Source organism: Salmo salar, chromosome 25, assembly GCF_965601325.2.
Source record: "Salmo salar chromosome 25, fSalSal1, whole genome shotgun sequence".
In the NCBI taxonomy this organism is placed as follows: domain Eukaryota; kingdom Metazoa; phylum Chordata; class Actinopteri; order Salmoniformes; family Salmonidae; genus Salmo; species Salmo salar.
The window spans coordinates 52,472,283-52,488,262 of NC_138315.1; the positions used below are offsets into that span (position 1 = coordinate 52,472,283).

General features: G+C 50.3%; 1 protein-coding gene across 4 annotated transcripts in view; it reads left to right on the forward strand.

The window, feature by feature from the left end:
* The window catches only part of pard3bb (par-3 family cell polarity regulator beta b), a 563,164-nt gene that overhangs the window by 468,747 nt on the left and 78,437 nt on the right, over positions 1-15,980 (forward strand). For all 4 annotated transcript variants that reach the window (XM_082969211.1, XM_082969213.1, XM_082969212.1 and 1 more), the window contains one exon: positions 2,840-2,960. In XM_082969211.1, the coding sequence (XP_082825337.1) occupies positions 2,840-2,960 (121 nt within the window). The remainder of the gene's footprint in view (positions 1-2,839; positions 2,961-15,980) is intronic.

Genomic DNA, 15,980 nt, shown 5'->3' on the forward strand with positions numbered 1-15,980 from the left:
ACATTATCAATGATTGAGAGAGACCTAGGAAAATACATTTAGAAAAGACAGTGAAGAATTTTATGAATAATATTTTGGGTGTTACTCCTCAGCGTAATCACTACGTTCGATCGCGCACGTTTTCTTTGCGTCCATCCAACCAGAACCCGAACACCACAAATCAGCTCTTCTCTAAGATTAAGGCTCGCATCACGACGACAAACCAGTAGAATATATTTTACCTTCTTCATTTTTCGAACATTGTTAACATCGGCCCGAAGTCTGATGGGCGAGATAAAGCTGTGCCAGTCATTTCTCTCTGTCTCTCTCTCTCTCTGTCTCTCTCTCTCTCTCTCTCTCTCTCTCTCCTCTCTCTCTCTCTGTTTCTGTCTCACTCACTCACTCACACTCTCTCTCTCTCTCTCTCTCTCTCTCTCTGTTTCTGTCTCACTCACTCACACTCTCTCTCTCTCTCTCTCTCTCTCTCTCTGTCCTCTCTCTCTCTCTCTCTCTCTCTCTGTCTCTCTCTCTCTCTCTCTCTCTGTTTCTGTCTCACTCACTCACTCTCTCTCTCTCTCTCTCTCTCTCTCTCTCTCTCTCTCTCTGTCTCTCTCTCTCTCTCTCTGACTTGCCTGGTTAAATATATATTTTTAAAATAAAATAAAAATTTAAGACAGTCAGTCTGCCATCACATCAAAGCAACAGACACAGAAAGCAGGCCTTAGTTCACCCCCAGTTGCTGGAAGTACCAAGGGCCCCACTCAACCACAGCCCCCCAAAAAAGGAAAGTTTTTACAGCAGTTATGTTGATATATCTTATCTCTATCTCAGACCCTCGTACAATTATAAAAGTCAAAGGCTGTTAAGTCTCGCAAACACACAACAAGGTAAAAAATTCAACTTGAGCTATTTTTCTCCCCCAACAATCAACTAACCTTAAAAAGCTGTTTTCCTCTGTTACTGTTCCCTCCTCATTAAAGCCACGCTGTGAGCCCGCCAGAAAGCAGGGAGTTTAAACAACAACTCGATGAAGGACGAACGTATGAATTCATTAATAAAGAAGCAAGGCTCCGCAGAAGGGATTAAATTAATGTCTAGTTTAAACCTCGTTAGGGGCCCGCCGGCATTCCTGAGCGATGAGGTGCTGGGAAGGGACCCAGCGATACGAAGTGTGTGTGTGTGTGAGAGACACGCCAGGGAGACACAACAAACAAGGGGCCTGCCAACCAGGAGAGAGAGAGAGAGAGAGAGAGAGAGAGAGACAGAGAGAGACAGAGACAGACAGAGAGAGAGAGACAGAGAGAGACAGAGAGAGAGAGAGAGAGAGACAGAGAGAGAGAGAGAGAGAGAGAGAGAGAGAGAGAGAGACAGAAGTTAACTACAGCCAGAAACTATCCTCACGCAGTCCAGAATCGTGTACTCAGGCACACAAAAAACACAACTGCAGAGACATGCACACACACACACACACACACACACACACACACACACACACACACACACACACACACACACCACACACACACACACACACACACACCACACACACACTCTCCATAGTAATGTTTGTTGGGTACCAACCCTTGTTCCAGTACAGAGATCCAGCACCATCCAGCAACTGTGAAATTGCAGTCTGCCATGAGGGAAGCGAAAGTCATTCCACTACCCAAGAATAGTAAAGCCTCCTTTATTGGCTCAAATAGCCGACCAATCAGCCTGTTACCAACACTTAGTAAAGTTTGGGGGGGGAAAAAATGTATTTGTCAAGATACAATACTTCTACAGTGAACAAATTGACAACAGACTTTCAGCACGCTTATAGGGAAGGACATTCAACAAGCACAGCACTTACACAAATGACTGATGATTGGCTGAGAGAAATTGATGATAAAAAAAAGATCGTGGCAGCTGTTTTGTTAGACTTCAGTAAGACGTATGTGTTATGGCTTTACACCCCCCTGCTATAATGGCTTTACACCCCCCTGCTATAATGGCTTTACACCCCCTGCTATAATGGCTTTACACCCCCTGCTATAATGGCTTTACACCCCCTGCTATAATGGCTTTACACCCCCTGCTATAATGTGGATAAAGAGTTACCTGTCTAACAGAACACAGAGGGGGTTCTTTAATGGAAGCCTCTCCAACATAATCCAGGTGGAATCAGGAATTCCCCAGGGCAGCTGTCTAGGCCCCTTACTGTTAGAAGCAGGAATTCCCCAGGGCAGCTGTCTAGGCCCCTTACTGTTAGAAGCAGGAATTCCCCAGGGCAGCTGTCTAGGCTCCTTACTGTTAGAAGCAGGAATTCCCCAGGGCAGCTGTCTAGGCCCATTACTGGTAGAAGCAGGAATTCCCCAGGGCAGCTGTCTAGGCCCCTTACTGGTAGAAGCAGGAATTCCCCAGGGCAGCTGCCTAGGCCCATTACTTTCTTCAATCTTTACTAATGACATGCCACTGGCTTTGAGTAAAGCCAGTGTCTCTATGTATGCTGATGACTCAACACTATACACGTCAGCTACTACAGTGACTGAAATGACTGCAACACTTAACACAAGATGGTGCCGACAGAGATGGTCGCCTCTCTTCGAGTCCTTAGGAAACTATGCAGTATTTTTTAAATTTTAAATGTATGTATTATTTCTTACGTTTTTACCCCAGGAAATCTTAAGTCTTATTACATACAGCCTGGAAGAACTATTGGATATAAGAGCGAAGTCAACTTACCAACGTTACGACCAGGAATACGACTTTCCCGAAGCGGATCATATCACCTCCATCCTTAACGGCCGCCCTAGATCCACTTCAGTTTGCATACCGCTCCAACAGGTCCGACTCTAACCCTGATCTCTGTCTGCTACAGTAGTGTGGACCGTATACAGCAGCTGAGGAGAGAGTACCAGCAGGTCTGCAGAGAGGGAGCGGCACCAGTCTATGAAGAGATAGAGAACAGACAAAGAGGACCTGAGTATAACCAACACAAGGTGAGTGACTCATAACCAACACAAGGTGAGTGACTCATAACCAACACAAGGTGAGTGACTCATAACCAACACAAAGTGAGTGACTCATAACCAACACAAGGTGAGTGACTCACAACCAACACGAAGTGAGTGACTCATAACCAACACAAAGTGAGTGACTCATAACCAACACAAGGTGAGTGACTCATAACCAACACGAAGTGAGTGACTCATAACCAACACAAAGTGAGTGACTCATAACCAACACAAAGTGAGTGACTCATAACCAACACAAAGTGAGTGACTCATAACCAACACAAGGTGAGTGACTCATAACCAACACAAGGTGAGTGACTCATAACCAACACAAGGTGAGTGACTCATAACCAACACAAAGTGAGTGACTCATAACCAACACGAAGTGAGTGACTCATAACCAACACAAGGTGAGTGACTCATAACCAACACAAAGTGAGTGACTCATAAACAACACAAGGTGAGTTACTCATAACCAACACAAAGTGAGTGACTCATAACCAACACAGCGTGAGTGACTCATAACCAACACAAGGTGAGTGACTCATAACCAACACAAAGTGAGTGACTCATAACCAACACAAAGTGAGTGACTCATAACCAGCACAAAGTGAGTGGCATTGTGACTCATAACCAACACAAAGTGAGTGGCATTGTGACTCATAACCAACACAAAGTGAGTGGCATTGTGACTCATAACCAGCATAAAGTGAGTCGCATTGTGACTCATAACCAACACAAAGTGAGTGACTCAAAACCAGCACAAAGTGAGTGGCATTGTGACTCATAACCAGCACAAAGTGAGTGACTCATAACCAGCACAAAGTGAGTGGCATTGTGACTCATAACCAGCACAAAGTGAGTGGCATTGTGACTCATAACCAACACAAAGTGAGTGGCATTGTGACTCATAACCAGCACAAAGTGAGTGACTCATAACCAGCACAAAGTGAGTGGCATTGTGAATCTTAACCAGCACAAAGTGACTCATAACCAACACAAAGTGAGTGGCATTGTGACTCATAACCAGCACAAAGTGAGTGACTCATAACCAGCACAAAGTGAGTGGCATTGTGACTCATAACCAGCACAAAGTGAGTGACTCATAACCAGCACAAAGTGAGTGGCATTGTGACTCATAACCAGCACAAAGTGAGTGGCATTGTGACTCATAACCAGCACAAAGTGAGTGGCATTGTGACTCTTAACCAGCACAAAGTGAGTGGCATAGTGACTCATAACCAGCACAAAGTGAGTGGCATTGTGACTCATAACCAGCACAAAGTGAGTGGCATTGTGACTCATAACCAACACAAAGTGAGTGGCATTGTGACTCATAACCAGCACAAAGTGAGTGACTCATAACCAGCACAAAGTGAGTGTCATTGTGACTCATAACCAGCACAAAGTGAGTGGCATTGTGACTCATAACCAGCACAAAGTGAGTGACTCATAACCAGCACAAAGTGAGTGGCATTGTGACTCATAACCAGCACAAAGTGAGTGGCATTGTGACTCATAACCAGCACAACGTGAGTGGCATTGTGAAAACCGTCAATCAACCCTTTTTGATCAATGATAACACAACCCCCTAATCCTTATCACAACCCTACCCCAGCCCTACCTTACCCAGCCCTATCACTACCCTACCCCAGCCCTACCTTACCCAGCCCTATCACAACCCTACCCCAGCCCTACCTTACCCAGCCCTATCACTACCCTACCCCACCCCTACCTTACCCAGCCCTGTCACAACCCTACCCCAGCCCTACCTTACCCAGCCCTATCACAACCCTACCCCAGCCCTACCTTACCCAGCCCTATCACAACCCTACCCCAGCCCTATCACAACCCTACCCCAGCCCTACCTTACCCAGCCCTATCACAACCCTACCCCAGCCCTATCACAGCCCTACCCCAGCCCTATCACAGCCCTACCCCAGCCCTACCCCAGCCCTATCACAACCCTACCCCAGCCCTATCATAACCCTACCCCAGCCCTACCCCAGCCCTGTCACAACCCTACCCCAGCCCTATCACAACCCTACCCCAGCCCTACCTTACCCAGCCCTATCACAACCCTACCCCAGCCCTACCTTACCCAGCCCTATCACAACCCTACCCCAGCCCTATCACAACCCTACTCCAGCCCTACCTTACCCAGCCCTATCACAACCCTACCCCAGCCCTATCACAACCCTACCCCAGCCCTACCTTACCCAGCCCTGTCACAACCCTACCCCAGCCCTACCTTACCCAGCCCTATCACAACCCTACCCCAGCCCTACCTTACCCAGCCCTATCACAACCCTACCCCAGCCCTACCTTACCCAGCCCTATCACAACCCTACCCCAGCCCTACCCAGCCCTATCACAACCATACCCCAGCCCTACCCCAGCCCTACCTTACCCAGCCCTGTCACAACCCTACCCCAGCCCTACCTTACCCAGCCCTGTCACAACCCTACCCCAGCCCTACCTTACCCAGCCCTGTCACAAACCTACCCCAGCCCTATCACAACCCTACCCCAGCCCTATCACAACCCTACCCCAGCCCTACCTTACCAGCCCTATCACAACCCTACCCCAGCCCTACCTTACCCAGCCCTATCACAACCCTCCCCCAGCCCTACCTTACCCAGCCCTATCACAACCCTACCCCAGCCCTACCTTACCCAGCCCTATCACAACCATACCGCAGCCCTACCTTACCCAGCCCTGTCACAACCCTACCCCAGCCCTACCTTACCCAGCCCTATCACAACCATACCCCAGCCCTACCTTACCCAGCCCTATCACAACCCTACCCCAGCCCTATCACAACCCTACCCCAGCCCTATCACAACCCTACCCCAGCCCTACCCCAGCCCTGTCACAACCCTACCCCAGCCCTACCCCATCCATGTCACAACCCTACCCCAGCCCTACCCCAGCCCTACCCCAGCCCTATCACAACCCTACCCCAGCCCTATCACAACCCTACCCCAGCCCTATCCCAGCCCTACCCCAGTCCTACCCCAGCCCTGTCACAACCCTACCCCCAGCCCTACCCCAGCCCTGTCACAACCCTACCCCAGCCCTACCCCAGCCCTACCCCAGCCCTGTCACAACCCTACCCCAGCACTACCCCAGCCCTACCCCAGCCCTGTCACAACCCTACCCCAGCCCTACCCCAGCCCTACCCCAGCCCTATCACAACCCTACCCCAGCCCTACCTTACCCAGCCCTATCACTACCCTACCCCAGCCCTACCTTACCCAGCCCTATCACAACCCTACCCCAGCCCTACCTTACCCAGCCCTATCACTACCCTACCCCACCCCTACCTTACCCAGCCCTGTCACAACCCTACCCCAGCCCTACCTTACCCAGCCCTATCACAACCCTACCCCAGCCCTACCTTACCCAGCCCTATCACAACCCTACCCCAGCCCTATCACAACCCTACCCCAGCCCTACCTTACCCAGCCCTATCACAACCCTACCCCAGCCCTATCACAGCCCTACCCCAGCCCTATCACAGCCCTACCCCAGCCCTACCCCAGCCCTATCACAACCCTACCCCAGCCCTATCATAACCCTACCCCAGCCCTACCCCAGCCCTGTCACAACCCTACCCCAGCCCTATCACAACCCTACCCCAGCCCTACCTTACCCAGCCCTATCACAACCCTACCCCAGCCCTACCTTACCCAGCCCTATCACAACCCTACCCCAGCCCTATCACAACCCTACTCCAGCCCTACCTTACCCAGCCCTATCACAACCCTACCCCAGCCCTATCACAACCCTACCCCAGCCCTACCTTACCCAGCCCTGTCACAACCCTACCCCAGCCCTACCTTACCCAGCCCTATCACAACCCTACCCCAGCCCTACCTTACCCAGCCCTATCACAACCCTACCCCAGCCCTACCTTACCCAGCCCTATCACAACCCTACCCCAGCCCTACCCAGCCCTATCACAACCATACCCCAGCCCTACCCCAGCCCTACCTTACCCAGCCCTGTCACAACCCTACCCCAGCCCTACCTTACCCAGCCCTGTCACAACCCTACCCCAGCCCTACCTTACCCAGCCCTGTCACAAACCTACCCCAGCCCTATCACAACCCTACCCCAGCCCTATCACAACCCTACCCCAGCCCTACCTTACCAGCCCTATCACAACCCTACCCCAGCCCTACCTTACCCAGCCCTATCACAACCCTCCCCCAGCCCTACCTTACCCAGCCCTATCACAACCCTACCCCAGCCCTACCTTACCCAGCCCTATCACAACCATACCGCAGCCCTACCTTACCCAGCCCTGTCACAACCCTACCCCAGCCCTACCTTACCCAGCCCTATCACAACCATACCCCAGCCCTACCTTACCCAGCCCTATCACAACCCTACCCCAGCCCTATCACAACCCTACCCCAGCCCTATCACAACCCTACCCTTGCCCTACCCCAGCCCTGTCACAACCCTACCCCAGCCCTACCCCATCCATGTCACAACCCTACCCCAGCCCTACCCCAGCCCTACCCCAGCCCTATCACAACCCTACCCCAGCCCTATCACAACCCTACCCCAGCCCTATCCCAGCCCTACCCCAGTCCTACCCCAGCCCTGTCACAACCCTACCCCAGCCCTACCCCAGCCCTACCCCAGCCCTGTCACAACCCTACCCCAGCCCTACCCCAGCCCTACCCCAGCCCTGTCACAACCCTACCCCAGCACTACCCCAGCCCTACCCCAGCCCTGTCACAACCCTACCCCAGCCCTACCCCAGCCCTACCCCAGCCCTGTCACAACCCTACCCCAGCCCTACCCCAGCCCTGTCACAACCCTACCCCAGCCCTACCCCAGCCCTACCCCAGCCCTACCCCAGCCTTGTCAAAGTCCTCTACTCAGTTCACCCCTGGCTTGGGTGATCAGCGTTTATCTGTCCTTTATTTCATTAGCTATCAAATCAACGTTTATTGGTGGCGTACACAGTTTAACAGATGGATTAAATGTGTTACCAGCTCCTAACGGTGCAGTTAAATGCTTGTGTTACCAGCTCCTGACGGCGCAGTTAAATGCTTGTGTTACCAGCTCCTGACGGTGCAGTTAAATGCTTGTGTTACCAGCTCCTGACGGCGCAGTTAAATGCTTGTGTTACCAGCTCCTGACGGTGCAGTTAAATGCTTGTGTTACCAGCTCCTGACGGCGCAGTTAAATGCTTGTGTTACCAGCTCCTGACGGTGCAGTTAAATACTTGTATTACCAGCTCCTAACGGCGCAGTTAAATGCTTGTGTTACCAGCTCCTGACGGTGCAGTTAAATGCTTGTGTTACCAGCTCCTAACGGCACAGTTAAATGCTTGTGTTACCAGCTCCTGACGGTGCAGTTAAATGCTTGTGTTACCAGCTCCTGACGGCGCAGTTAAATGCTTGTGTTACCAGCTCCTGACGGTGCAGTTAAATGCTTGTGTTACCAGCTCCTGATGGCGCAGTTAAATGCTTGTGTTACCAGCTCCTGACGGTGCAGTTAAATGCTTGTGTTACCAGCTTCTGACGGCGCAGTTAAATACTTGTGTTACCAGCTCCTGACGGCGCAGTTAAATGCTTGTGTTACCAGCTCCTGACGGCGCAGTTAAATGCCTGTGTTACCAGCTCTTGATGGCGCAGTTAAATGCTTGTGTTACCAGCTCCTGACGGCGCAGTTAAATGCTTGTGTTACCAGCTCTTGATGGCGCAGTTAAATACTTGTGTTACCAGCTCTTGATGGTGCATTGTCAAACAGTTAAGCAAACAATCAAAAACTTAAAAACAAGAAATCCTGAAATGTCAGAACCAATCCAGTTAACAACCCAATAACAGTGATCCACATGCAACCTATGAATATACCCAGAAATATACACTAGGAATGAGACTGTATGTACAGAAGTAGATATTTTAAAGGGTACAGTAGAATAGAGGAGTGTTGGCCTCCCGAGTGGCGCAGTGGTCTAAGGCACTGCATCGCAGTTGCTAGCTGTGTCACTAGAGATTCTGGGTACGAGTCCAGGCCCTGTCGCAGCCGGCACACAGTTGGCCCGGCGTCGTCCGTGTTAGGGGAGGGTTTGGCCCGGCAGGGATATCCTTGTCCCATCGCACACTAGCGACTCCTGTGGCGGGCCCGGGTGCAGTGCATGCTGACCAGGTCGCCAGGTGTACGGTGTTTTCCTCCGACATATTGGTGCGGCTGGCTTTCTGGTTGGATGGGCATTGTGTCAAGAAGAAGTGCGGCTTGGTTGGGTCGTGTTTCGGAGGACGCATGGCTCTCGACCTTCGACCTCTCCCGAGTCCGTACGGGAGTTGCAGCGATGAGACAAGACAGTAAATATCAATTGGAAACCATGAAAATTAATGCGAAAAAGGGGTAAAACTAAAAACAAAGAGTACAGTAGGGTACAGTAGGGTAGAGTAGGGTACAGTACAGTAGGGTACAGTAGGGTACAGTACAGTAGGGTACAGTACAGTAGGGTACAGTAGGGTACAGTAGGGTACAGTACAGTAGGGTACAGTAGGGTACAGTACAGTAGGGTACAGTAGAGTACAGTAGGGTACAGTACAGTAGGGTACAGTAGGGTACAGTACAGTAGGGTCCACTAGGGTACAGTACAGTAGGGTACAGTAGGGTACAGTAGGGTTGGGTACAGTACAGTAGGGTCCAGTAGGGTACAGTAGGGTACAGTACAGTAGGGTACAGTAGGGTACAGTACAGTAGGGTACAGTAGGGTACAGTACAGTAGGGTACAGTAGGGTACAGTACAGTAGGGTACAGTACAGTAGGGTACAGTAGGGTACAGAACAGTAGGGTACAGAACAGTAGGGTACAGTAGGGTACAGTACAGTAGGGTACAGTAGGGTACAGTACAGTAGGGTACAGTAGGGTACAGTAGGGTACAGTACAGTAGGGTACAGTAGGGTACAGTACAGTAGGGTACAGTAGGGTACAGTACAATAGGGTACAGTAGGGTTGAGTAGGGTACAGTACATTAGGGTGCAGTAGGGTACAGTAGGGTACAGTACAGTAGGGTACAGTAGGGTACAGTAGGGTACAGAACAGTAAAGTAAAGTAGGGTACAGTACAGTAGGGTCCAGTAGGGTACAGTACAGTAGGGTACAGTAGGGTACAGTACAGTAGGGTACAGTAGGGTACAGTAGGGTACAGTACAGTAGGGTGCAGTAGGGTACAGAACAGTAGGGTACAGTAGGGTACAGTACAGTAGGGTACGGTACAGTAGGGTACAGTACAGTAGGGTACAGTAGTGTACAGTACAGTAGAGTACAGTAGGGTACAGTACAGTAGGGTACAGTAGGGTACAGTACAGTAGGGTACAGTAGGGTACAGTACAGTAGGGTACAGTAGGGTACAGAACAGTAGGGTGCAGTAGGGTGCAGTAGGGTACAGTACAGTAGGGTACAGTAGGGTACAGAACAGTAGGGTACAGTAGGGTACGGTACAGTAGGGTACAGTACAGTAGGGTACAGTAGGGTACAGTACAGTAGGGTACAGTAGGGTACAGTACAGTAGGGTACAGTAGGGTACAGTACAGTAGGGTGCAGTAGGGTAGAGTACAGTAGGGTACAGTAGGGTACAGAACAGTAGGGTACAGTAGGATACAGAACAGTAGGGTGCAGTAGGGTACAGTACAGTAGGGTACAGTACAGTAGGGTACAGTACAGTAGGGTACAGTAGGGTACAGAACAGTAGGGTACAGTAGGGTACAGAACAGTAGGGTGCAGTAGGGTACAGTAGGTTACAGTACAGTAGGGTACAGTAGGATACAGTACAGTAGGGTACAGTACAGTAGGGTACAGTAGGGTACAGAACAGTAGGGTACAGTAGGGTACAGAACAGTAGGGTGCAGTAGGGTCAGGTAGGGTACAGTACAGTAGGGTACAGTAGGGTACAGTACAGTAGGGTGCAGTACAGTAGGGTACAGAACAGTAGGGTGCAGTAGGGTGCAGTAGGGTACAGTACAGTAGGGTACAGTAGGGTACAGAACAGTAGGGTACAGTAGGGTACGGTACAGTAGGGTACAGTACAGTAGGGTACAGTAGGGTACAGTACAGTAGGGTACAGTAGGGTACAGTACAGTAGGGTACAGTAGGGTACAGTACAGTAGGGTACAGTAGGGTACAGTACAGTAGGGTGCAGTAGGGTACAGTACAGTAGGGTACAGAACAGTAGGGTACAGTAGGATACAGAACAGTAGGGTGCAGTAGGGTACAGTACAGTAGGGTACAGTACAGTAGGGTACAGTACAGTAGGGTACAGTAGGGTACAGAACAGTAGGGTACAGTAGGGTACAGAACAGTAGGGTGCAGTAGGGTACAGTAGGTTACAGTACAGTAGGGTACAGTAGGGTACAGTACAGTAGGGTACAGTACAGTAGGGTACAGTACAGTAGGGTACAGTAGGGTACAGAACAGTAGGGTACAGTAGGGTACAGAACAGTAGGGTGCAGTAGGGTACAGTAGGGTACAGTACAGTAGGGTACAGTAGGGTACAGTACAGTAGGGTGCAGTACAGTAGGGTACAGAACAGTAGGGTACAGTAGGGTACAGAACAGTAGGGTACAGTACAGTAGGGTACAGAACAGTAGGGTACAGTAGGGTACAGAACAGTAGGGTACAGTAGGGTACAGAACAGCAGGGTACAGTAGGGTACAGTACAGTAGGGTACAGTAGGGTACAGAACAGTAGGGTACAGTAGGGTACAGTACAGTAGGGTACAGTACAGTAGGGTACAGAACAGTAGGGTACAGTAGGGTACAGAACAGTAGGGTGCAGTAGGGTGGGGTAGGGTACAGTAGGGTACAGTACAGTAGGGTACAGTAGTGTACAGTACAGTAGGGTACAGTACAGTAGGGTACAGTACAGTAGGGTACAGTAGGGTACAGTAAGGTGCAGTACAGTAGGGTACAGTAGGGTAGTGTAGGGTGCAGTAGAGTAGGGTACTGTACTGTACCCTGTAGGTTCATGCTCTACAACATTCGCAGAGTACGACCCTGCCTCACACAGGAAGCGGCGCAGGTCCTAATCCAGGCACTTGTCATCTCCCGTCTGGATTACTGCAACTCGCTGTTGGCTGGGCTCCCTGCCTGTGCCATTAAACCCCTACAACTCATCCAGAACGCCGCAGCCCGTCTGGTGTTCAACCTTCCCAAGTTCTCTCACGTCACCCCGCTCCTCCGCTCTCTCCACTGGCTTCCAGTCGAAGCTCGCATCCGCTACAAGACCATGGTGCTTGCCTACGGAGCCGTGAGGGGAACGGCACCTCCGTACCTTCAGGCTCTGATCAGGCCCTACACCCAAACAAGGGCACTGCGTTCATCCACCTCTGGCCTGCTCGCCCCCCTACCTCTGAGGAAGCACAGTTCCCGCTCAGCCCAGTCAAAACTGTTCGCTGCTCTGGCACCCCAATGGTGGAACAAGCTCCCTCACGACGCCAGGACAGCGGAGTCAATCACCACCTTCCGGAGACACCTGAAACCCCACCTCTTTAAGGAATACCTGGATAGGATAAAGTAATCCTTCTAACCCCCCCCCCCCCCCTTAAAAGATATAGATGTACTATTGTAAAGTGGTTGTTCCACTGGATATCATAAGGTGAATGCACCAATTTGTAAGTCGCCCTGGATAAGAGCGTCTGCTAAATGACGTAAATGTAAAATGTAGATGAGCATTAATGCGAAGGAAGTTGGTTAGGAGCCCCTTAAAACGTCAGCCATCCCCAATGGTGAACATCTTGAAGCAGGTGGGGACAACAGACTGGGATAGGGAGAGACTGAATATCTCCGTAAACACTTCAGCCAGCTGGTCTGCACATGCTCCGAGGACAAATACAATACGTTTCTGAATATATAAAAGGAAAATGGAGCAATACCTTGGAGCTGATTCACTTGGAGCTGATTCACTTGGAGCTGATTCATTCACTCTGAACAGTAGAAAAGGGAGCAATACCTTGGAGCTGATTCACTTGGAGCTGATTCACTTGGAGCTGATTCACTTGGAGCTGATTCACTTGGAGTTGATTCACTTGGAGCTGATTCATTCACTCTGAACAGTAGAAAAGGGAACAATACCTTGGAACTGATTCACTTGGAGCTGATTCATTCACTCTGAACAGTAGAAAATGGAACAATACTTTGGAACTGATTCACTTGGAGCTGATTCACTTGGATCTGATTCATTCACTCTGAACAGCAGAAAATGGAACAATACCTTGGAGCTGATTCACTTGAAGCTGATTCATTCACTCTGAACAGTAGAAACGGATCAATACCTTGGAGCTGATTCATTCACTCTGAACAGTAGAAATGGAACAATACTCTTGGAGCTGATTCACTTGGAGCTGATTCACTTGGAGCTGATTCATTCACTCTGAACAGTAGAAAAGGGAACAATACCTTGGAACTGATTCACTTGGAGCTGATTCACTTGGAGCTGATTCACTTGGAGCTGATTCATTCACTCTGAACAGTAGAAAAGGGAGCAATACCTTGGAGCTGATTCACTTGGAGCTGATTCACTTGGAGCTGATTCATTCACTCTGAACAGTAGAAAATGGAACAATACCTTGGAGCTGATTCACTTGGAGCTGATTCACTTGGAGCTGATTCATTCAAACTGAACAGTAGAAAAGGGAACAATACCTTGGAGCTGATTCACTTGGAGCTGATTCACTTGGAGCTGATTCATTCACTCTGAACAGTAGAAAAGGGAACAATACCTTGGAGCTGATTCACTTGGAGCTGATTCACTTGGAGCTGATTCACTTGGAGCTGATTCATTCACTCTGAACGGTAGACTTGAAGTGTAGTTCTGAAAAGAGCAGCAGCTGTGTTGTCGTGAGTGGCTGTGTGAATGGGCTTCCTTTGTTGCTAGGAGATGCTGAATAGTTATTTTGTTCCACGGGTTTTCAAGCTGCAGAGAGAGTTCAGTTCCAACTACGTCCCAAATGTGGCACCCTATTCCCTATTATGGTGCACTACTTTTGACCAGGGTCCATATGGGCTATATATAGGAATTAGGGTGCGATTTGAGACATAGGTGTGTTTTGGGGGAAGGCATTGTTGCGTTGATTGGTACATAAAACCAACAACACTTGATATATAATTGAAGGCTGCTTGTGTATCTATATTGATTTGTGAAGAGCAGCCTCCTCTTCCCCTTGGTTCACCTTGGCCTAACAGAAAGGGTGAAGTGGGTGTGTGTCCTAAATGACTCCCCTACCCCCCCTATACAATTGCACTAATTTTGACTTGCCTCATGTGCCAGTCTACTGCCCTATAGGCTCTTGTCTATAAAGTAGTGCACTATATAGGGAATAGGGTTCCATAGGGCTCTTGTCTAAATTAGTGCACTACATAGGGAATAGGGAGCCATTTGGGAAGCAGACAGAGAGGGTAGGTAAGGTGACCATGGTTACAAGGGGATTTTTTAAAAACTGTATTAGTAATGGCTTATCCATCAGGATGCCATCCAGCTCCTACATGCCATCTCTAGATGATAAGCCATGTATAAGGTGTTGTTAGGACATAGAAAGCCATAGGGCGGCTAGTGCCTGTGTAGTTAGCCAAGCGCTAAAACTTCCCAACCAGGAAATTACCAGTCAGTACTGTGGTTAGCTTTAAACTGCCTCTTAGATCATATCACAAGGGTTTTGAGAGTACGGATAGAGGTCATTTTAAAAACCAGCTAGCTAGCTCTGTGGTCGTTAGAGGCAATCCCACCATCCCTCCCTCAATCTTCCTCTCTCGCTTCTGTGAAGACATATGAGGAGGGGCTGTTTAATCTCCGCCCCAACAGGAAGGGGCTGTTTAATCTCCGCCCCAACAGGAAGGGGCTGTTTAATCTCCGCCCCAACAGGAAGGGGCTGTTTAATCTCCGCCCCAACAGGAAGGGGCTGTTTAATCTCCGCCCCAACAGGAAGGGGCTGTTTAATCTCCGCCCCAGCAGGAAGGGGCTGTTAAATCTCCGCCCAACAGGGAGGGGCTGTTTAATCTCCGCCCAACAGGAAGGGGCTGTTTAATCTCCGCCCCAACAGGAAGGGGCTGTTTAATCTCCGCCCCAACAGGAAGGGGCTGTTTAATCTCCGCCCCAACAGGAAGGGGCTGTCTGATTCTGACTGGCTGGCTGGTCTGGCCCTGTCTGATTCTGACTGGCTGGCTGGTCTGGCCCCGTCTCTCTCCCTCTCTTCTGTCTCCCTCTGTCTGTCTGTCTCTCTCCCTCCCCCTCTCCTCTGTCTCCCTCTGTCTGTCTCTCTCCCTCCCCGCCCCCTCTCTCCCTGTGTCTCAGTCTCTCTCTCTCTCTCTCTCTCTCTCTCTCTCTCCCTCCCGCCCCTCTCTCCCTGTGTCTCAGTCTCTCTCTCTCTCTCCCGCCCCCTCTCTCCCTCTGTCTCAGTCTCTCTCTCTCTCCCGCCCCTCTCTCCCTGTGTCTCAGTCTCTCTCTCTCTCTCTCCCTCCCGCCCCCTCTCTCCCTGTGTCTCAGTCTCTCTCTCTCTCTCTCTCTCCCTCCCGCCCCTCTCTCCCTGTCTCTCTCTCTCTCTCTCTCCCTCCCGCCCCCTCTCTCCCTCAGTCTCTCTCTCTCTCCCTCCCCGCCCCTCTCTCCCCTGTCTCTCTCTCTCTCTCTCTCCCTCCCGCCCCTCTCTCCCTCAGTCTCTCTCTCTCTCTCTCTCTCCCTCCCGCCCCTCTCTCCCTGTGTCTCTGTGCTTGTGATGGAATGACACAATTACCTACTGCGAGCTCGATGTGACTGTCCCACTTCACACAGAGGTTGTTGTCCAACACTGCCCCCCTCACCACCTCGTTCCTGCAGAAACATGGTTAGCATGCTATTGATTTACTTAGCGACTATGAAACTCAATTGGCGTTGATGTGTGATGATAAGGTATTGAGTGTAGTTCTACACAGGTCACCTTGTCCTTGGGGATATTTATGAACCTTAGAGGTCTATTGCTAACCCCAAGAAAGGTATGTAGACT